The sequence below is a fragment of the Desmodus rotundus genome, chromosome 12 (genome assembly GCF_022682495.2).
Source record: "Desmodus rotundus isolate HL8 chromosome 12, HLdesRot8A.1, whole genome shotgun sequence".
NCBI lineage: Eukaryota > Metazoa > Chordata > Mammalia > Chiroptera > Phyllostomidae > Desmodus > Desmodus rotundus.
The window spans coordinates 38514443-38537532 of NC_071398.1; the positions used below are offsets into that span (position 1 = coordinate 38514443).

A 23090-nucleotide genomic window follows, 5' to 3' on the forward strand; every position below is an offset into this window, starting at 1 on the left:
GATACTGCTTTAGGTGGGGAAGGCAGGATGCACAGCACCCCCCACAGCAGAGAACAATCCGGCCCGAATGCCAACAGTGCTGAGAAGCCCTGCTTTGGACCAACGACACTGGGACTGTTCACTTTGTTGGGAATGATCACAATACCACAATGACAGTCTTTAAAATCTTCACCTGTCAAAGGTACCTATCCAAGTACATATGGATAAATTATACACTGTCTAAAATATGCCTTACAATACTCCAGAAGAAAAGGGGAGAGCAGGGCTAATGAAACAAAACTGGCCAAATGTGGGTAATTGCTGATGCTGGATGACAGCTACATGGGAGTCCATCATATTTTTCCCTTTTAAACTTTTTGTGTATGTTAGGAATTTTCCATTTTAAAAACTTCAAATAAAGGGACAAAAAGGAACAGAATCCCATTCCTGGCCCAGCCTCCTACTGAGACACCCTGAGCCGAGCCCCCACCCTCAGGTCCATTCCAGGCCCCGTCAGACTCTCTCAGCTCCCCGCCAGGCACCCACGGGGGCGCTGGGGGCACACAGGACCGAGCACAGGGCTATGGGTTTGGTGGGGAAACAAGATGGTGGCAATGTCCTGGCCCCACGCGTGCCCCCCGCCTCCCTGAGGCCAGCCCAGGGCAGCCTGGGAGCACCCACCTTGGCGATGATCACCTCCTTCCGCAGGATCTTCATGGCATAGTAGCGGCCGGTGGCCTTCTCCCGCACCAGGATGACTTTGCCAAAGGTGCCCTTGCCGAGCAGCTTGAGATAGTCGAAGTCATTCATGGTCTGCCAGGGTCGGGGGAGCAGGGCCATCAGCACAGTTTGGCGCACGGCCCATGGGAGAACATTTTCACAAAGAAAAAGGAAAATCAAAGGACACTGTTGCCAAAGTGCTCCGGGATGAGCAGGAAGAGAGGCTCCGGGCAGCGACTGCTGGCTCTGCTGTGGCCTTCAGACCAAGGCTCTCCCGGACAGGAGGCCCTGGGAGGGCTCCAACGTGGGGGTGGACGGATGCAGCCGACCTCATAGGAGGAGCTGGGCAAAGAGTGGCCCCAGGACATCCGCACTGAGATCACCCATGCTACAGGCGGGCGGGCAGGGCCGGGCGCTGCACACACTCCATGGAAACCAAGGGTGGCAGGGCCAACGATGTGGGGGAGGGGCGCTCACAGACTGGCAGTGCTGCCCCCACCCCCAGAGCACTTACCACCTTGGCCCGCGCTTTGCTAACTGACACTTCCATCTCCTCGGCCGCCGAAGAGTCACTAGGGGAGCCACACTTGTAGTCCATGGAGTCCTCACCCAGGCCACGCTGCTTGAGGCTGTTGGCGACCATCTGGATGGCCTGCATCCACTCCTCCCTGAGTGGGGACAGGTCAGGGAAGCCATGAGACCTGGGCAGGAAGGGCTGAGCCCCACCCCCTCCAAAACCCTTTGGCACTTTGGTAGATCTGTCTGCACTGGGGAGAGCTGACGGGACTAAACTGAAATTATACAGGCCCCCGGGTGGGAGAGGGCAAGAGTGGAATAAGGACAGAGACCGTCTGTGGCCCAGGAGGGGCTGCTTGAAGTTAGGCAGCAATTAAATGATGAACGCGTGGAGACCACCTTTCTTCTCAGCTCCTGGAAGACCAGCTGCCACCCTGAGCCTTGAATGAGGGAGACACAAGGCTCCTCTGAATTCCTCCAGAACAAACAACAAACTCAAGTGTACAAGTGACCAACATTTTGTTAACCAAGAAAACCAAGAGTAAAAGGAAGCATTCATAGCCAGAGTAGCTGAAGATCTTAAAAGGCAAGAGCCACAGACATGACTGCCTAGAGGGAGGGGGCTGTCTGCTGGGAGGACGGTCAGGGACAGGGGTTCCCGGTGGGGAAGCGGTGTGGAGGAGAAGGTGGCGGACAGGGAAGCAGGTCCCAAGAAAAGAAGTCTGGTTTAAGAACAATAAACTAGCCTGTCACTCGTGATTTAAAATTCACTGGGGAAGCATCTGCTTCTCACACTTGCAAACTGTTCTGTCTGGAAAGAGAGAAAAATAAGTAAAAGCGACCAGAGGCCCAGAAGAAAAAAACATGAGGCTGGATGATACGAACTGCCCTACCCCCATTTTTGGCCCACCCTGCAATTTTCTAGGTGGTCCAACACAATATCTGTTGAACCCCCTATGGATTTTGCTTATGTCTATAAAACAGCCACATGAACAGTGGAAAAAAGAAAACATTTGCTAGGAATAAGGAAATTCAGAGAGTGCAAGCAGGCAACCTCCAAAATCACCGCGGTTTAAATAAGCCCCAATGAAGCACAGAATCTTCCAGAATCCCCCTCCAGCCCCAGGCAGCAGGTGTGAACTGTTCTGCACTCTTGAGGCCCCTACCCAAGGTCACATAAGGAGCAAGTGGCTGGGCTGAGATTCCAAGGTGGAGCCCAGGCCAGCCTTCTGTGCTGCACGCCTCGAGCCTCGATTTCCACACACACCGCACAGCACTACCGCTGACCCTGGACCAACACAGGTGTGAGGAGCGCCGACCCCTGCACAGTTGGAAATCCACGTATTGACTTTTAACTCCCCGCTAATAGGGGGTTAATAATAGGTTATTAACCACTAATAACCTATTATTGACCAGAGGCCTTACTGTAACATAATCAATTAAACCCTATTCTGTTTGCTATATGTATTATGTACTATATTCTTACAATAAAGTAAACCAGAAAAAAGAAAATGTTAAGAAAATTGTAAGGGAGATAAAGCACATTTACAGTATTTATTGGAAAAAATTCCATGTATATGTGGACTCATGCAGCTCCGACCTATGTTGTTCAAGGCTCCACCACACTTCTAAACTCCATCCATCCCACGACACATGTCCTGATTTAACTGGGCACTGCTTTTTCCTAGTATTATATAAAACACTGGTGTGTCTTCAGGTGACAGTGCCTTGGACTCGAGGAAACACGGCAGCAGCACTGCGCTCACAGGGCGCTGTGAGGTCGAGAGGGCGCACGCTGCAGCTGAGAGAAAGAATGAGGCAGACAGGGTGGCAGACTGGGGATGACCTGAGATTTCCTACGTGAAACACGGAAGGGCAGAACAGAGCACACCATCACACTACTAGAGTTAGAAACAAAAGGAATTGACACACACACACTCACAGAAGCACAAACAACTCTGAAAATGATGGTCTTGACCCAGGGCCCAGGTGGCCTCCAGGGAGAGGACTGGGACTCAGGGGCAAAGAACAGTCTAATTCCTCTGTCCTCCAACAACACACACACAGCACTCACCCCTCCGCCTCCACTACAGGTGGGGAGTACACCCAGGCCTTGTGCACACCCAGACAAAGCACACTGAAGCCTGGTGCACAACCAGAGGGAGCTCGCCGAGGCCTGGGGTACTGGCTTCTCTTCTCTCTGACCCAATGCCTCAGGCAGGCATTTCTCAACTAGTTCTACCCTGTGTCCTCTTTGGAGCCAATTACAATATAAATCCCTGCGCCTACAGTAATATGCCTATATTTCTAAAAATGAGGGTGAGGGCACATTTGATTTACTGTCAAATTATAATTGTCCTCTTAGAAATTTAAAAATGCTGACGCTGGGTGTAAGACCACGGATTAAAAAACATCACAGATCTACTAAGAGATATACTGACATATTAAAAAGGGAAGATGTGCAAGCATCTCACATAGAGACTGTCACACGAGAAACGGCAAGCTGCAGACTAACATGCCCAGCACGCTCTCGTCGTCATGCACGAGGGGGAACACGGGCAGCTGTCAGCGGCAGCCTGAACAAACAAGCAACGGTGCACCCACACCGCAGGACCTCTGGAGCAGCTCTGAGGGGATCCTCTGGAGCAGCCTCTCTGGGACACAGAGTTTCTGACCAGGAGCACAGGCTCCAGGACACCAGCTGGAGCTCAAATGGCACCTCTGCCACCCAGGCAAGCTCACACCTCTCAGTCTGCCACCCTCCGTGGTGGGCTGGGGACACTGAGACACTGATAAGTGGACGTGGGCAAAGTACTGCATCCATAGAAAGTGCTCAACTCGAGGAAGATGTTAACTACACCGGATGGTGCCTGGGCGTATGCTATCCACCTTGACTCAGGCACCCAGTTACACAGGGACCTGCAGAACTCAGCAGGACGCAGGAGGTTGGATGGGGGTAACCGGGGCTCTCCCAATGCCCAACAAGCTCCCAACCCTGTTCCAACTGGACTGAGGTTGCGTGGTTGCAGCACTCAGAATTCAGAGAAAAATCAAGGGCCTCAGTCCAGGATACTCCTTAAGGGTTTGCAACATGGTGTCTGGGGCAGAGGGGAACTCCCACCCAGAGCTGGGGCTGACATGCTTTCCACACCTCTAAGGGGAGCCCCCAGGGGAACCAACCTCCTTCCCCCCAAGAGACACAACCAGAGCAGTTAACAGCTCCACTGACACCACCCTTATTCTGTCTCCTTAGAGCACTGGAGGAGGCTGGGCATGTTTCTGATGTGGACACCGAGGGGCAGTCAACTGTGGAGGCTGCACAGCCAGCTGTGGTAGAGCCACCCGGCTCCTAGCACCCGCCACCAGTCCCTAATGAGAGCTACAGCTTCCTTCCCAGATGAGGCCCAGAGGGATGAGGCAGGGTGCGCTCCGGAAGGCTCAGGGAGAAGGAACATCATGCCACAGCCCAGGGGCCCAACGAAAGAAAACTGCCCCCAAGAGTGGACCCCCACACTGAACAGTAACACAAGCCCAGCACTGGCAGGGGCACTCTATTTCTTTAATCCACGGTCTTACACCCAAAGCACCATTTTAAAATTCCTAAGAGGACAGTTTACCTCACGTAAAGTACCCAGACACTTCAGGTGAGGTAACACCATGAGGCCTCCTGACAACCCTATGAAGTAGGCAGTTATTTACCTCCTTTGACAAAGGAGGAGACTGAGACAGAGAGGCTGACATGCGCCCAGCTGCATGGCCTACAAGCAGCAGCCCAGGGACCCAGATTCCCCTACTGACCCCAAAGCACTTCTCCCTCAGAGGAACTTCCAGGAGCCTTCTTATCCTTCCCCTGGGCTCCAAGGCCAGGAAGGCACATTTGATGGAGCCACGCTCCCTCATGCAGCCCCAGGCTGAGCGTGGCACAGGCTCAGGAGCTGGGAGCGGGGGCCCGGAGTGGCCTTGCTTCTCCAGCCTCTATCTGCCCCCCACATACACTGGGCATCGTCCACGGGCTGAGCGCATAGACTCTGGAGCTGGATGGCCTGGCATGAATCTTAGTTCTGTCTCTCCTGGAGGTAACACTGGACAGGTGATTTAACTTTCCTGTGTCTCAGTTGGCTGCCATGTAGAGCAGGGACCAGAGGGCAGTTTAAGGGTGAAATGCAACACCAGACATAAAGCACTTAGGGCAGTGCCTGGCATAGAGTGAGTACATCAAGGGACGACTGGGAGAATTCGCCCCGCAGCCAGCCAGCAGTACTTCCTGATGCCATCGGAGCACCCGGCCTGGTTCTGGGTGCTCAGAGGCTGCGGGAGGAAACCAGCTCCATGGAGTTCCCAGCCTAATGGAGAAGGTAAGTGTGTACAGTTTCCAAGGCAGGGACTGGAGCGGGAAGCCCCTTCTCAGAGGGTGGTCTGAGAAGGTCTCTCCAAGGAGGTGTCATGTAAGCCAGGACTTGACAGATGTCCCTGGAACACGGACTATCCCCAGCACCCAGACTAGGCACTTGGCACATGGCTTTGAAATGAAATGAAGGGGGCAGTCATGCAGAGGGCTGGGAGGGAAGGAACCCGGGCAGGTGAAGCGCGTGGCAAAGGCCCTGAGCCGGAGGGAGCCTGGATGTCTTCCGAAGGCCCAACAGGTGCACTGGAGCGGAATCCGAGAGAGAGGGGAGTGGAGGGGATGAGGGTCGGAGGGAGGACAGGCCCAGACCACAGGGGACCACATGTCCCACTGTGTTAGGGATTTACATCTTAACATGGGAAGCCACTGAAGGGTTTACGTAGGGGTGAGGGGATCGATTTCTGTTTTAAGTCAGCAGCTGCTGTGTGGGGCACGGACTAGGGGCAGTGAGAGGGAGTGTGAGGAGACTGCGGCAGCTCTCTGGGCAGGCGGTGCTGGTGGCAAAGGAGATGGAGGAGAGAAAAGGTGCCAACACGCAGGATTCCATGGGGCGCCTGGGCAGTGCTTTCGAATTTACTTCCCCCTTTGTTCTGTATGATGGGCAGGGAACTGAGCCCCACTGAGAAAGTGGCACGGCGCCGGTCTGACTCCAGATCCTGGGCCCCAGCCCCACGATGCCCTGCTGAGCAGGACTGAACACACAAGAACACAAGAGGAAAGCCCGGTACACCAGAGATGGCAGGGCTGTCCTCAGCACAGCTTCCAGAGTAACAAGTGGCGGCTGGTCTGATGGTAGACAAGGGACTTCTCTCCCTAACCAGGGCGGTCCTACAGGGGTGTTAACAGCTGGAGGGCACCTGCGCTCCCACTCAGCGCACAGACACCCTCAGATGGCTGAGCTGGTTGGTGCAGACCCAGCCATGCCTGGTGGGGAGAACTCAGGCCTTTCAGATCTTTCTTTTCTTCTGTAACTCCCTGTGCCTCGTCCTCACCATCATCATCCCTGTTTTACGGGTGGGGAGCTACCTCCTAGAAATGTCGTGAGGGTAAAATGAGTTAGTACACGTGAAGATCTTAGAACAGGGCCTGGCCAACAGAGAATTAGCTTTAGTTATTCTTTTATTCATTCAACAAACATTTACTGAACATCTACTTATGTTCCCAGCACACATAAACAGAAAATGTGGCCCAGGCCGGGTGGCTCAGTTGGTTAGAGCGTTGTCCTGATAAGCCAAGGTCGGGGGTTTGATCCTAGGTCTGGGCACATACAAGAATCTAAGTGGAACAACAAGTCGATGTCTGTCTGTCTGTCTCTCAAATCAATGAATAAAAATTAAAAAAAAAACAAAGAAATATCACATCTGGTAGACAGATGCTATGAAGAAAAATAAAGCAGGGTAAGGGTAAGAGAAACACGGGGGGAGGACAGAACACTCCAAGAAGGTGACATTTGAGCAGAGACCTCATGAAGTTAAGGAGAGAAAGAACAATAACATCTGGGAGAAAAAGACGCTAAGCAAAGGGAACAGCAAGTGCAAAGGTCCTAAGGTCGGAAGTGTGTCTGGCATGTTTAAGAACAGCAAGGAGACAAGTGTGGCTAAAGTGAGGGAACTAGTGGCAGGAAATGATTCTGAAGAGGGGGCCGGACCATGTGGGACTTTGTAGAACAGGGCACTGACTTTGGAACATGGCACTTACTCCAAGTGGGACTAAAAGCCCCTCAGAGTTCTAGGCAGAGAAATTATAAGATTTACACGAAAAGGATCACACTAGGGGACTCCGGTCAAGATGGAGGCATAGGAAGACACACTTCGCTTCCTTGCACAACCATAAGAAGGATTACAACTACTTCAAAACAAAAAACACCCAGACCTGCAAAAAAATTGAACTGTATGGAAGTCCAACAACCAAGGATTTAAAGAAGACATATTCATCCAGACAGGGAAAAGGGGTGGAGAGGACGTGGTGTGGCAGCAGGACGAGGCAGTGGGGAGCAGGCGGCCGCGGCCAGCGGAACAAGCACTCTCACATTAGGGATGCCTGGGGAGAGAGCCTAACTCCTGGCTGTAAAAATCAGTGGGGGTTGGGGAGGCAGAAGAAACTGCCAGTCTCTCAGGGAAGTCCATTTAAAAGGTCTGCAGGGTCCTAGAATGTATGCAAACCCACCCACTCTGGGAATCACCACTACGGCAACAGTAGAGGGGCGCCATCGCATAGGTGACTGGAAGTGGGGTAAGTGCTGAGTAAACCTCCAGCAGTCAAGCAGTGGCATTGACCCCTCTCTGAGTCCTTTCCCCCCTATACAAAGCCACAAAGCCACAAAGCAGTGAAGCAGGCTGCCCCTGCCCTGGCAATTACCTGAGGCTCCACCCCATACAACACTGTAACAGGTGCCAAGACAGGGAGTCAAAGCAGCTCTACCTAATACACAGAAGCAAACACAGGGAGGCTGCCAAATTGAGGAGACAAAGAAATATGTCCCAAATGAAAGAACAAAACCCCAGCAAAAGAACGAAGAGAAACAGAGATAGTCAACCTATCAGATGCAGAGTTTAAGACACTGGTGATAAGGATACTCAGAGAACTCAGTGAGTACCACAAAAGCCTAAGGAAAGAAACAAAGGCTACACTAAGTGAAATAAAGAAAAACCCACAGGGAACCAACAAGGAAGGAAAGGAAGCCAGGGTTCAAATCAATGAATTGGAACATAAGGAAGATATAAACATTCAACCAGGACAGAATGAAGAAACAAGAATTCAAAAAAACAAAGAGAGAGTAAGAAGACTCTGGGACATTTCTAAACTTACCAACATCCGAATCATAGGGATGCCAGAAGAGGAGAAAGAGCAAGAAATTGAAACCTTATTTTAAAAAACAATGGAAGAAAATTTCCCTAATTTAGTGAAGAAAACAGACATACAAGTCCAGGAAGCAAACAAGTTGGACCCAAAGAGGGCCACACCAAGACACATCATAACTGAACTGCCAACGGTTAAAGATAAAGAGAGAATCTTAACAGCAACAAGAGAAAAGCAGAGAGTAACTTATAAAGGAGTTTCCATAAGACTGTCAGCTGATTTCTCAAGATAAACTCTGCAGGCAAGAAGTATTCAAAGTCATGAAAAGCAAGGACCTACAACCTAGATTACTCTATTCAGCAAAGCTATCATTTAGAATGGAAGAGCAGGTAAGTGCTTCCCAGACAAGGTCAAGTTAAAGGAGATCATCATCACCAAGCCCTTATTATATGAAATTTTAACAGGACTTATTTAAGAAAAAGATTAAAACAATGAACATTAAAATGACAACAAACTCACAACTATCAGCAACTGAATCTAAAAAACAAAAACAAAAACAAACTAAGCAAAACAACCAGAACAAGAACAGAAGCATAGATATGAAGATCATTTGAAGGGTTATCAGCTGGGAGATGGAGGGGGAGAATGTGGTAAAAGGTACAGGGAATAAGAAGCATAAATGGTAGGTACAAAATAGACAGGGGGAGGTTAAGAATAATATAGGAAATGCAGAAGCCAAAGAACTTACATGCATGACCCTTGGACATGAATTAAATGGGGGTGGGGGGGGGAGGACGCTGGAGGGAAGGTAGGTATCGGCAGAGGGGGGCAAAGGGGGGCAAAGGGGGAATAACTGGGACAACTGTAATAGCATAATCAATAAAACATACTTAAAGAAAAAAAAGATCACACTAATGTAATACACTATTAAGTATACCTGCCAAGGCCAGCAGTCTGCAAACTTCTGTAAATGTCCAAACAGTAAAATATTTTAGGTTTTGCCAGCCACATGGTCTCTTATTACAAGTACTCAACTCTGCCACAGTAGGGAAAAAGCAGCCATGGGCACGGTCGTGGTCCAATAAAACTTTATTTACAAAACAGGAGGCTGGGCTGTAGTTTGCCAACCCTGCTCCAGACCTAATTCTTGGTTTACAGGAAATACATGCACAGAAGACCAAAGTAAACAGACCCAAAAGGCAGTAATATGACACGTAGATAGTGTGGAACATTCTACAAGACAATTAGCCTGGCTAAAAAAAAAAAAAAAAAAAAAAAACAACGTCACAGGGTGGAAACCAGGGAGCTGGGGGCTAGAGGGCAGGGAGAAAAGGGCTGACGTAAATTGAAATAGGCCAAACACACAACATGTACCTTAAATAAATGTTAATTTGTAAAACACCATTTTGAGAACAACTGGGGAAATTCAAGAATGGCATGGCTATGGAGAGGCTGTCACCAAATATTTTTATAAAGAATCACCTCAAATGTGATAACGGTACCATGATTCCACAGGAGAAAAGTCCTCACTCTTAGAAGACGCCAGTGCCTGACTGGGGGACCCCAGTTTTAAGAAAGGGACTCTTGCCCACGCTGAAGGGCATGGCATCTTACCACAATGAAAACCAGAGGGGGTCTCTTGCCTAAGAAACACTTGGCCGGCGCCACACAGATCCTTTTCCAGGCTTGCACACCGTGTGCCAGCTACTGCTGAGTCAAGGGCTTCCTGTTTGTCATCTCCCTGAACCTTTCAGAAACCCTGTGACAAACCCCAACTGATTCACCACCTGCCAAACCCCGTGGGGATCTCCCTCTGGAGTCCAGGCCCTGGCTGAGCTCACCAGCTTCAAGGCTCTCCACCTCTCCCCTTCCAAGACCTCTGTCCCTTGATTCTTTGGTGTCGCAAAACACACTATGGTCCCTGGAATGACGAGCTGTCTCACCTCCAGGACTCCACACATGCTGGTCCCTCTTTCCTATCTCTGTTACCGACTCTTTCAGACCTGTACTTCAAAACTCAGCCCAACACCCAGGCCCTATGCACCTATTGGTCCTAACTGGCTTTTAGTGGCATTGACAGCTCAGCTGGGCAGAGATGGTAATTCTGTTCCCCTTGGTGGGGTGAGTATGTTTTTAACCTTGGGAAGGTACGCAACAATAATTACAATACAGAGTGGTAACGCGTCTTGTGATGTTGTTTTGTGTATGCTCTAGAAATGCACTGTCCAAGAGGGCGGCCACTAGCCACATGTAGCTCTTTAAATGTAAATTAAATAAAAGAATCCCATCTCCTAGTTGCACTAACCATACTTCAAATGCTCAACAGGCATTCTCTTGGGCACTGCAAGTACAGAACACTTCTATCATGGCAGAACATTTTCTTGAATGGCATTGTTTTGGGGTTCCCCAGGGGGTCAGTTAAATTCTCATCCCATAGAAAAGCTAAAAGACTATTTTTCAAAAAAAAAAAAAAGAAAGAAAAGGGACAAAGTGAGGAAAAAAATTTGCCTCTCATTACAAAGTGCTAAACTTTCTTATATATAAAGAGCTTTCAGAAATAAATAAGAAAAAAGACTACCCAATAGAGAAATAGGCAAAGGATACGAACAGACAACCAGAGAGAGAAATTCGCATGGCCCTTGAGCACATGAGAGGAACTTGAACTCACCCACAGAGGAAAGGCCAGTGAAAACCGCCCTGGTGTACCATTCCCCACCGATCGGATGGGTAAAACCCCAAACGTCTGCAAACACAGAGCTGCGTGGACACGCTTCGACAAGCCCGACAGACACACTTGTCAACATCACAAATACACATTCCCCGTGACCCAGCAGGCCTCCAGCCAATAACTCATCTTACAGACGCACCTGCACACGCGTCAGCGAGACAGACGCAGGTACTGCATGCACTGTGGCACGGCCCGGAACGGGCCGAGGCTGAAGCAACCCATCAACATCCCTACAGAACTGCTCTACAAACTTGGGAACACACGTGCAGCCGTTTACCACAAAAATGCAGCAGCAGCAGCTTGCTACGGACGGAAGCACAAAGATTCTCCACGATGAGGTAAGTAAAAAAGCAAGTTCAGAACAGTTTGTGGGCAGCACCACCTTTAGTGTAAGAAGGAAGAACAAGGGGAGTAGGGCGTGCAAGGCTCCATCCGAGTGAGCCTATCCCCACTGGACGAAGCTTTTGGAGGACACAGAGGAGCAGTTAACTTGGGGTACAGGTGGGGCAGAAGGGAGAGGGAAGCTTTCACCAGACACCTTCCTTATATGGTTTGACTTTTGAACTAGGTAAACCTGTACCATCTCTTCTGACTATTACACTGATCTTTTTAACGTCAAGTATCTGGAAGGCCTGCCTCAAAGTCAGTGGAGATGCTCATCAGCACTGCAGCTTCCTGCCCTCCACGGATCCACAGATCTCCAGAGGCCCTCAAGTGGCCCCAAGCTCCACCTTGTTAACAAGCTCTGCCTGTGATTCCAATGCACCTTCCAGTTCTCAGGTCTGAAGCCTGAGAATCCCTGCTCCTCCCAGCTCCAGCTGGGGAGACCCCCACCCCAGAAGGGCTGGGACAGAAAACTGCTAAGGGGGGCCCCAAGGTAACCTGTCCACCTGCACCACTTCCCCTCACTAGGCCTGGCCACTCTCAAAGGGCAGTCGCACAGAGGCCCAGACTCACCTCTCATCTGGAGAGTCTACGTGGAAGGTCCTCTCGATGACTGTGGTCCACTGCAGGCAGCGTATGACAAACGTGTTGGGCCGTGGTCTCTCGGTCTTCATCAGCTGGCATTCTGTAGGCAGAGGAAGAACAGGGACAGGACAGTTAGGGGACAGCCCTGCTGTCCTGGAGACCATAGTCCCCAAGCTACCTCCTGTGTGCTGGCCCCATGCCAGATGGCACTGGAGACACTTGAGTGGCATATCGTAGATAGTCCTGGACTTGCCCCCACAGGGCTCAAGATCTGGTGCATGTGTGTGGATGGGGGAGAAACCACCAGACAATGACGGCTCAGTGGTCAGGACTGTGATAGGGGGAACCGGGGACAGGAGCATCTCCACATTGAGCCCTGAAGGAAGAGGGAGTATGGTCAGTCAGACAGAAGGGTGCGTCATGCACTAAGCCCAGAGGTGCCAAAGGGCCCAGCACCCCTAGGAAATGGCAAATTCTGCCCCTGGCCGGAGGAGTGAGACAGGCTGCAGAGGTGGGCAAGGGCCCGCCTGCAGGGCTCAGGGGCACAGTGAGGAATCTGGATTTTGTCCTGAGGGCAAAAGGGAGCTAAGGAAGGCTTAAATAGAGAAGGGGCATGGATATATTGAGACAGATCCCTCTGGCTGCTGTGTAGAGGATGAGAGAATGGGCGCTGGGAGCCCAGGGAGAAGGCAGGGGCTACACCAGACCAGAGCCACAGGGATGGGCAGGCAGGCAGACAGGCCAGAAGGGAAGCAGAGGGAAGCACCTAAGATGAGGCTGAGGCCTGCAGCCTGAGGACTAGGGGGCAGTAGGGCGCTCCCTGAAATGGAGACAGGGAGTGGGAGGTTGGGGGACAAAGGAAGAAACTAGATGGCCAGTTTGGGACGTGGTGGGCATGAGGGACCTAGAGGACACCCGGGGAGAAATGTGGAGGAAGCTGCTCAAGACAGGCTGGCAGTTCAGGCAAGAAGCCAGGACTGGGACAGCCCTGTCCCAGTCACACAGGGAAAGCAACCAGGACAAAGAGGGGACCAGGGCTGGGTTCCAGAGAAAGCGGGTAGGAGTGAGACTGGGCAAGAAGCTGGAGCAGGGAGCTAGGTAGGAGAGAATGGTGGTCTGGGCTAAGGAGTGGCGGTGGAGATAGAGGTGTCTTTGAAATATTCTTAGGAGGTGGGACACTGAGGATTGGTGACCAATCAGGTCAGCATGGAAGGAAGGAAGCAGGGGGCAGAGCGTTGGCAGCAAAACTGTAGTTCTGCAAGATCCAGGCAAGGGCTTTGGGTCTGCCAAGCTTTCCCTGGCCAGGGTCCAGCTGGAGGGCAGCACCTCAGATAGCACAGAGGAGATGGAGGATGTGAGGTTAGCCCTGTAGTCAGTTGAGCGGGAGGCCAGGGCTGCCTCTAGTTTAGAGGGACAGAGAAGCAGGCTGTTGACAGAGCACAGAGGCACCTGACACCAGCCGGAACCCCAGGGCCTGGCCGGCAGCAGCAGAACCACAGAGGCAGCGCTGCCTGGGCTGGGCGCTGGGAAACGCCTGGCTTCTCCCTGCTCCTGCTTTACAGGCAGGTGGAGCAGGGGAGGGTAGGAGACAGGGCACAAGGGCCCTGGCCAGGCCGATACCCCAAGAACGGCCACTGTGCCCCCATGGCCTGCCAGTTGTTCTCTGAGTACCCAGACTCCGGCCCACCCTCCCCAAAACGTACCTGCAACAGAGAAGTTGTTTAGGGGAGGCAGAGTCTGGTCAGGTGCCTCGGGTCGCTCCTTATAGCCAATGAAGGAGCCATCACTCTTCAGCAGGAAGTACCGGGGCCTCCAGGTCTTGATGTATTCACCTGAACCAAGGCAGGGGGAGGGAGAGAGGTCAGGGCAGACATCCCAGTGTAACTCCGCCTCACAAGGGGCACCTGGGTGGGCGGGAGAGTGCCTCTCTGAGAGAAACCTTTGAGGCAGCCCCTGTTGATGAAGGCTGGCGCCAGGCTGGGCCCAGTGATTCAGAGGTCGTGCCTGGCAGGAAGGCGCCTGCTGCAGTATCCCAGGGCACCAGCTGCCTCAGTGTGTGGCCAGCAGCAAGCCATCCTTGCCAGCACGTGGGCCAGTCCCAAGAGAGAGGCCCAGGCTTCCAAACACACATGCCCTGTGGCCCTGTAAGGCCAAATCCCCGTGGGCTGGTATGCACCAGTACAGCCATACAGGTGGATCAAGTGTCACAACACTGTGCCAGCCGGGCATAAATGTTGCTGCGCCCTCCAAGTGTCCCTTGACCCCTTCTATTTGTTCTAGCCGTGAATATCCAAGCACCCTGTACATGCACGCACACACACACGCACACACTTACAAGGACCCACTCCTCACAGGGCTGCTGAAGAGAATGAGATGGGCTACAAAATAGGTGAAGGAAATTAAGAGGTACAAACTTCCAGGTCCAAAATGAGGAAGTCGTGAGGATGTGCAGTACAGCACAGGAAACACGGTCGGTAACACTGCAGAAACTCTGTGAGGCGACAGATGGTTGACTAGACTTATCATGGGGATTATCCCATAACACATATAAATATCAAATCACTGATGTATACCTGAAACTAACAGGATATTGTATGTCAATTATATATCAACAAAATAAAAAATTTTAAATAAATAAAATGCTATTTAAGTTCCCCCAAAATAAAATAGAGATGATAAAACAAAAACTTATACATAAATGTCCCTAGCAACATTATTCATAATAGTAAAAAGTAAAAACCCAAAGTCCATCAGCAATGGACGGATAAACAAAACACGGCCACCCACATAATGCAATGCTATTCGATGATGGAAAGAAAGGTATGGACACAGGCTACACCATGAATGAACCATCATTTACAGCAAGAAGAAGAACCAGATCAGAGGATCCCATTCATACGAAATGTCCAGACTGAACAAATCTGTAGACATGAACAGCGGGTGTGACGCTGCCTCACAAGGGGCACCTGGGTAGGAGGAGGGTGGCCAAGAGAGCAGGCAGGAGAACGGTAGTGAAATGGGTTAAAATTGATTGGGCTGATGATGCAAAACTCAACACTAAAACCCACTGAACTGTACACTTTAAATGGCAGAATTCTATTGTATGAAAATTCTATCTCAAACTGTTAAAAAAATGTAAGATCACAACCACAAAGCACCCAGGTTACAGCCAGCACACTACAGGCACTCCCAGATGCCCTCCACCATCAGCTCACTGTGCACAGAGTGGGCCAAAGCCTCGCTCACCAGCACACATGAGACAGGACAGCATGTGGGCTCTGAGCTGTATTTGCTGTGTGCACACTAGTCAAGTCCCCTCGCTCCTCCGAGTCTCTGTTTCCTCTCATGGGGCTATCCGTTTATTGACACTGATGACGACTAGACAGCACTATAGTGGTACTTTGGGCCATATACGGTCCTAACTGTTTTGTAGATTTTAATTTACCAAATTCTGTCAAATGTAGGTACTAAATGATTCCATGTATATTAAGTTCAACAACTACCAAAACCCCAAATTCAATAACAGATTGAAAGGATTATACACCATGACCAAGTGGGTTTTATCCCAAGAATGCAAGGGTGGTTCAGTGTGTGAAAATCACTCAACATAATACACGTCACTAGAACGAAGGAGAAAAGACACAAAATCATTTTGACTGGAGCAGAAATAGCACGCAACAAAATCCAACATCCTTTCAAGATAAAAATACTCAGCAAACTAGGAATAGAAGGGAATTTCTTCCACATTATAATAAATATCTATGAAAACCTAACATTATTATCAATGAAGGACTAAAAGTTTCCCTTAAGATCAGGAACAAGACAAAGACGCCCAGTACTGTGTTTAAGAGCAGTGGTGAAAGTGGACATTTTAGTCAGAGAAAAAGATAAAGGCATCCAATGTGAAAGAATAAGTATAGCTACCTTTATTTGCAGATAACATGATTCTATTTATAGAAAATCACAAAGAATCCACAAAATAATTACTAGAGTTAATAGAATGAATTCAGCAAAAGAACAGGCTAACCAGTTGTGTTTCTTTATACCAGCAGTGAACAATCCAAAAAAGAAATTAAGAAAACAATTCTGCTTACAATAGCATATGGAGGTGAAAGATTTATACAATAAAAACTACAAAACATTGCTGAAACAAATTAAAGACCTAAATAATGCAAAGACATCCTGTGTTCACAGACTGGAGGACTGGATATATTTAAGATGACAATACTACCCAAAGTGAACTACAGATTCAACACATCCCCTACCAAAATTCCAACTGCTTTTTTTTTTCCCCCCAGAAATGGAAAAACCAATCCTCAAATATACGTGGAATTCAAATTTACACAGCAAGGGGTCCCAAACAGCCAAAACAACACTGAAAAGGAAGAACAGAGGAAAAGGCCTCACACTTCCTGATTTCACTACAAAGCTACAGTAACTGAATCAGCGTGGTGTAAGGACTGACATATGGAGCAAGGGAATAGAATTGTCGAAACAAACCAACCATGATCAACCGATTTTCAACAGGAGTGCCAAGACCATCAAACAGGAAGAGACTGGTCTCTTCAACAATGGTGCTGGGACAACTGGATATCCACATGCAAAAAAAGAAAAACAGAGTTGGACCCCACCTCATACCATATACCGCATACAAAAATTAACTCAAAAGGATCTACTTACACGAAAGAGCTAAAACTATAAAACTCTTAGAGAATACACAGAAGTAAATCTTCTTGGATTTGTCAATGGATTCTTAGATATGACACAAAAAATATAAGCAACAAAATGAAGTAGACTCATTTAAATTAAAAACTTTTAGCCCTGGCCAGTGTGGCTCAGGTGGTTGGCTCATTGTCCCACAAACCAGAAGGTTGTTGGTTCAATCCCTAGTCAGGGCACACACCTGACTAGGTTGAAGGTTTGATCCCCAGGTGGGGGTTGTACAGGAGGCAACTGATCAATGTTTCTCTGTCTCTCTCCCCCTTTCTCTCTCTAAAAGAAATGAAAAATTGTCCTTGAGTGAGGATAATAAATAAATAACTTTTGTGCAAATAAAAGTATCAAAATAAAATAAAAGCCATGACTGGCGTGGCTAAGGAGATTGATTGAGCACCAGCCTGCAAACTGAAAGGTCACAGATTCAATTCCCAGTCAGGGCACATGCCTGGCGTGCAGGCCAGGTCCCCAGTTTGGGGGCGTGTGAGAGGCAGCCCATTGATGTATCTCACAAAGGGGCAACAAGCACATGAAAAGATGCTCACCGTCATTAGTCATTAGGGAAATGCAAATCGAAATCATGAGATACCACTTCACACCCACTAGGATGGCTGCAATTTAAAAAAGAAAAGAAAAAGAACATTGTTGGTGAGGATGTGGAGAAATTGAAACATTTGTGTATTACTGGTGGAAATGTAAAATGGTGCAGCCCTATAGAAAAGTTTGGCACTTCCTCTAAAAGTCAAATATAGAACACACTATAGATTATAAATATAGAATATATGACCCAGCCCTGGCCAGCATGGCTCAGTGGGTTGAGCATCGTCCCACAAAGCAAAAGGTTGCTGGTTTGATTCCCACTCAGGGCACAGGCCTGGGTTGTGGGCCTGGTCCCTGGTTGGGCACCTGCGAGGGGTGACCAAATCAACGTTTCTCTCCTCTCTTTCTCCCTATCTTCTCTGCTCTCTCTAAATAAATGAAAAAAATCTTTAATAAAAACAACATATCTAACATGACCCAATTTATATAATCTACATAAAGTAAGATTATAAATACAGAATATATGACCCAGCAATTCCACTCCTAGGAAAGTACCCAAAAGAATTGAAAACAAGTACCAAATACTTGTACATAAATGTGCCCTGCAGCACTACTCACGATAGGCAAAAGGCAGAAATAACCCAAATGCTCATCAACAGACATAAGGATAAACTAAATGTGGTATATTCATACAATGGAATATTATTCGGTCATAAAAAGGAACGAAGCACTGATCCACGCTGTAACGTGGATGAACCTCAAAAACGTTATGCTGAGTGAAAGAAGCCAGACACAAAAGGCACACACCGTATGATCCATTCATTGCACCTGTCCAGAATAAGGAAACCCACAAAGACAGAAAACAAACTGGGGGCTGCCTGGGGTAAAAGGAGTGGGGAACGGGGACTGACTGCTCAATGAGTACAGGGTTTTCTTCTAGGGTGAGGACAATGCTTTGGAACTAGACAGAGGTAGTGGTTACACAACACTGTGAATGTACTAAAGGCCACTGAATTGTTCACTTTAAAGTGGTTAATTTTGTGTTATATAAACTTCACCTCACTTTCAAGAAGCAAAACAAAACTAGAAAAACTCAGCTATGCTACTAGAAGTTAGGAGAGTTACTGCTTGGGAGGAATGGGGGGCTTCTGGGGGCTATCTTGTTCTACTTCTTGATCTGCACACTAGTTTTGGGGTGAGCATGTATCCAAGCACTTACACCTGTCGTGTTTTATGCATTAGTAACAAGCTAAGAAAACAAAAGAAACCTGGGAGGAAAGGAAAAACTTCCTCACAACGACCTCATTTTACAGATGAGGAAACTGAGGCACAGAAAGGTTCCATTACTTGTCCAAGACTCACAGTTGTTGACCGGGAGAGCTAAGAGGGAACCTGGGTTTGCTCTGTCCACACTCTTGACCACCGCGCTCTCTGCCTCTAAACTGGCAGCTGGGACCAGGCCTGGCGAGGTCTGGCAGGGGCTGGGCCAGAAAGGGGATCAGCACATCGCATGAGCCACTCCAACAGTGGTGCTCTCACTCTGCCCGTTCCTTGAATAGACCTTGCCGGTGAGAGGCAGCATGTGGGCCAGGCCTTGGAAGCACTGGTTCTGAGGTCAGAGGACGCAGCACTGCTTCCTCTCTGCTGGAACATCCAGCAAGTCAGTCTTCCTGCTGCGCCTCAGTGTCCTGGTCTGTAAGATGCCTGCCTCATAGGGCAGCTATGCAAATGCAACAAAAGCCCTGGTCAGGTAGCTCGGTTGGTTGGAGCACCATCTCATACACCAAAAGGTTGTAGGTTCGACCCTCAGTCAGGGCACATGCCTAGGTTACAGGTTCGATCCCTTGTTGGGGAGCATACAGGAGACAATTGCTCAATGTTTCTCTCTCACATCGATGTTTTCTTTGTTTCTCTCTCCCCCTCCCTCCCTTCCTCTCTCTCTAAAATCAATAAACATACCCTTGGGTGACAATTTTTCAAGAAAAGAAGAAAATGCATCAAAATCGGGCTTGCCTACAGCATGGCCCATGCCTGGCACAGAGCAGGCACAAAGAAACTGGGACTGCTATTATTGTAGCCACCAGGAGTGAGTGGGGTGGGATGGTGCAGGTGCCAAAACAACTTCAGTCAGCAGGGGCCACCTTGCCTGGCCCACCTCTGCCAGCTGCTGCTCAGAGTAACAGGCACTGGGAGGACCAGGAGTGACAGAATACGTGTGTGTTTGGTGCAAACCCAGGCAGGTGCCACCTCAACAGCTCACCCAGCCCCCCCTGCAGCACAAATGAAGACAACTGAAGGCCTGAGAGGGGCCGAGACCCAGGTACTGCTATCAGCAGCCCAGGACCAGAGACAAACCCCAACACCCGCCAGTTCTCCAGCCACCTCCAGGACTCCCACACCCCAGCCCAAAGAGCCATGGGCCTTGGGCAACTCAAGAGCCCGAGACCATGGTCTACCAACCACACTCACACCACCACCACACACAATCCCAACCATTCGTTCAACAATCAGCTACTAAGCGCCTACTGCATGCCAAAGCACTTTCCTAGGCTCTGGGGCTACTGCAGCAAACAAACCAGGTCAAATCCCTGCCCTCAAGGAGCTGACAATAGAGGCCTGGCTTGCTAACCCATTCTACAAATGAGAAACCAAGGCTCACAGAGGTGACGGCGTGCTCACAATCACACCAAGAGAAAGTGGCAGAGCCAGGATTAGAACCTTGATATCTGCCAAGGTTCAGAATGCTCCGTCAACAGCCCCAACACAGGGCCCAATCTAGAGGGGTAGACTGATGTGTCTTGAATGACACCCCTTTCTTTAAGGGCAACAGGGACAGGTCTCACTGCTCAGTCTGATAGGGGAAGCCTGGCCCCGGGGAACTGCCTCTGTCCCTCATCACTGCTCTGCGCCTGTGGGCTGGGAAAGGACAGGGTGGATGGGCTCTTCTTGTTACCATAGGACCATTGGCATCCCTGCTCTCTTCAAACATGCCCATCCACTCCCTCTGCAGACTCACAGGCTGGCTGCCCCCTTCGCCCTCATACTCTTGCCCCAGGTAGCCATGGGGCTCACTCCCTTGCCTCCTTTAGATCTTTATTCTTATGGCCCCTCTTGGCAAGCCCCCCCATCCCCAACCACCGTGTTTATGACAGCTCTCCTGCCAACCTCCCGGCCCTTCCTTCTCACATTGCTTGGTTTTTCTCCACAGCACCTACTGCCACTGGACACACATGCTTATTCCGGTGCCACCCGCCCTCCCCATTGAAAGTAAACATCAACATGAAGACGGGGCTTTGCGCGTTTGGTTCACTGCTACGTCCCCAGTGCCTACCTAGGTCAGTGCCTGGAATACAATGGATGCTCACTAAATGTTGGCTGAGCCCCGGCCAGGTAGCTCAGTTGGTTAGAGCATTGTCTTATTATGCCAAGGTTATGGGTTTGATCCGCAGTCAGGGCACATACGAGAGTCAGCCAATGAATGCACAAATGGGTGGAACAACAAATCGATGTTTCTCTCTCTCTCTTCCCCTTCCTCTCTCTAAAAATCAATTAAAAAAAAAAAAGAATCCACTCTAAAATAAATGTTTGCGGAATGAATGAAAGTACACAGAGAGCAGCTATCCGCAGGCCTGACACCTCCCTCCCTGAAGAAGGTCCACAGAAGCTGGGAGAGCCTGCTTCCTACCTCCTCGGCCTGACCAAGCTGACCCACAGCATGTGCTTCTTCCCGGCAGCACCTAGCAGCACAGCTGGTGAAGGTCCTGGGGACAGGTGGCAGGGGTCTAGGGGTCCTTTCTCTTAAGTCTCTTCCCTATAAATGACTTACTTCACTTCTCTGGCGTGGCTGCCCACCAGCACATCCAGATCAGGTCGCACCATGGCCCACAACCTCCCCAGCTTCCAACCACCTGGGGAGCTCCAGCTCGGGCCCTCTCCATCACTGCTCCATCGTGTTACCTCCTCCCGCTCGCCCTCACTCACTCTCGGCTCCAGCCACTCTCCCACGTTTGTCCTTGCTGTCACCCTTAACCAGCTCTGTGTATGGCTCACTCCCTTACCTGCTTGGGGCCTCCTTAAAGCCACTTCCCCGACCACCCCTTCTCTCCTCAGCTCCTTCACCCTCAAAGTTCCTATTCTTCACAACAGACTTATCACCACCACCATCACGTCTGCTTATCTGTTTATTGTTTGTCCCCACTTCTGAATGGAACATACATTTCCTGAGGGTATCACTGTCCCCAGAGCCTGGGACACCCTGGCATACTGCACACACCCAACAAGTATTTGCTGAATGAATGTGAATATCACCTCAGCATGTTACTTCAATTAAATGACTTCCCTTTCTCTGCGCCTTAGTTTCTTTACCTATGAAATGGGGCTATGAATGAAATCACTACTGCAGAAGCAGAACTTGAGGCCTGGTCTGTGGGTTCATGCAGGGTGTCAAGAGGCCTGGAGACTCGGCCCCAGGTGGAGCCCCAGCTCCCCTGCATATACTACTGCTGAAGGGGTCCAAGAAATGTGATCCTAAGGAGCTACTGGCCTGGGGCAGGCAGGCAGGGCTGGGATCCTGGCCCTGGGAGACTGTGAAGACCCTATATCTCTGCTTCTCACAACATCAGCTGCCAGGAGGAAGGGTGTGATGGGGGGGTGGGGTACAATCCCACAGGCCTAAGCCACACAAGTAGCCCCTTACCACGCTTGTGAAGCCAGCCTTCTTTGATGACAGAGACCTCGTTCATGGTGGCAGCGTGACACGCTGTCACCTAGCTCGGGACAGCTCAGGGCAGCAGGACATGCAGGAGGCACCGTGAACAGAGCACAATCTGCAAGACAAGAGGGGAGCTCATCAGAGTTGGAAGGGATTTGGCCCCAGCCCCTTCCCTCAGGACAGCCATGCTCTGAGGCTCCTGCGGCTGCTTGGTTTGCTCTGTGCACAGTGGCGCCAGGGAAGAGTGGAAGAGCCCTGCTCCCAGAGCCCAGTGTTGGGGGAAAATGCAGCTACATCCCCAGGGACCCCAATGTGGGGTTGGGGGAAGAACACAACTCTGCCCTCAGAGCCCTACTCTACAGGGAGCAAAGCTCCCAGGCCTATGTGCAGGCCAGACCCTGTGCTCGACACCCATGCTAAACAGAAGCAGCCCACACACCCACCCTCACTCCAGGCTGGGAAGGTGGCAAGGGAGCCATGGCCCCACCTCCAGCGTCACTCCCATGCCCCAACACTGAGGTAACCTGGGATGAATCAGATAGCCCTGGGCACCTGAGGGAGTTCTCAAAGCCACCAGCATCTGCCTGCCACCCCCCAACACACACACACACACACACACACACACTCTCTCTCTCTCTCTCTCTCACTCACTCACTTTCTCCTTTCCACATCAGGAAGCCAACAACCTTCCACCTTTAGCAAACCATTCCCCTGCAACAGGCCACCCCATGTCACTCCCTCAGCTTCAGATGCCTCCTTGCCCCCACCAAATGACCAAGAAAAGACATGTCTCAGGCACTCCAGATCTTGAACAGGAAAGCAACCTACGGTGGAGACACACACTTGTCTAGGGCCCAGGAGCCAATCCTGGGGTCTCGATCAAGGCCCTGGTCCCTTCCCTGAGACCTCTGCTTCTGTCCTCAGGGACCAGCAGCTGATAGACTGACAGACGCCGAGGCTGCTGCTCCTGTCTCAGGTTCCCGGGCAGGCGGGTGGAGGGGAGAAGG

At 50.1% G+C, this 23090-nt stretch overlaps 1 protein-coding gene across 4 annotated transcripts in view; it reads right to left on the bottom strand.

The window, feature by feature from the left end:
• Positions 1-23090, bottom strand: part of AKT2 (AKT serine/threonine kinase 2) — a 49893-nt gene that overhangs the window by 8764 nt on the left and 18039 nt on the right. For 3 of the 4 annotated variants that reach the window (XM_053914480.1, XM_053914481.2, XM_053914482.2), the window contains exons 2-7: positions 22069-22198; positions 17378-17443; positions 13820-13948; positions 12105-12216; positions 1214-1367; positions 661-792 (exon numbers count right to left, since the gene is read on the bottom strand). In XM_053914480.1, the coding sequence (XP_053770455.1) occupies positions 661-792; positions 1214-1367; positions 12105-12216; positions 13820-13948; positions 17378-17443; positions 22069-22114 (639 nt within the window). In that variant the 5' untranslated portion in view covers positions 22115-22198. The remainder of the gene's footprint in view (positions 1-660; positions 793-1213; positions 1368-12104; positions 12217-13819; positions 13949-17377; positions 17444-22068; positions 22199-23090) is intronic. The other variant, XM_053914483.1, reaches the window with a different exon arrangement.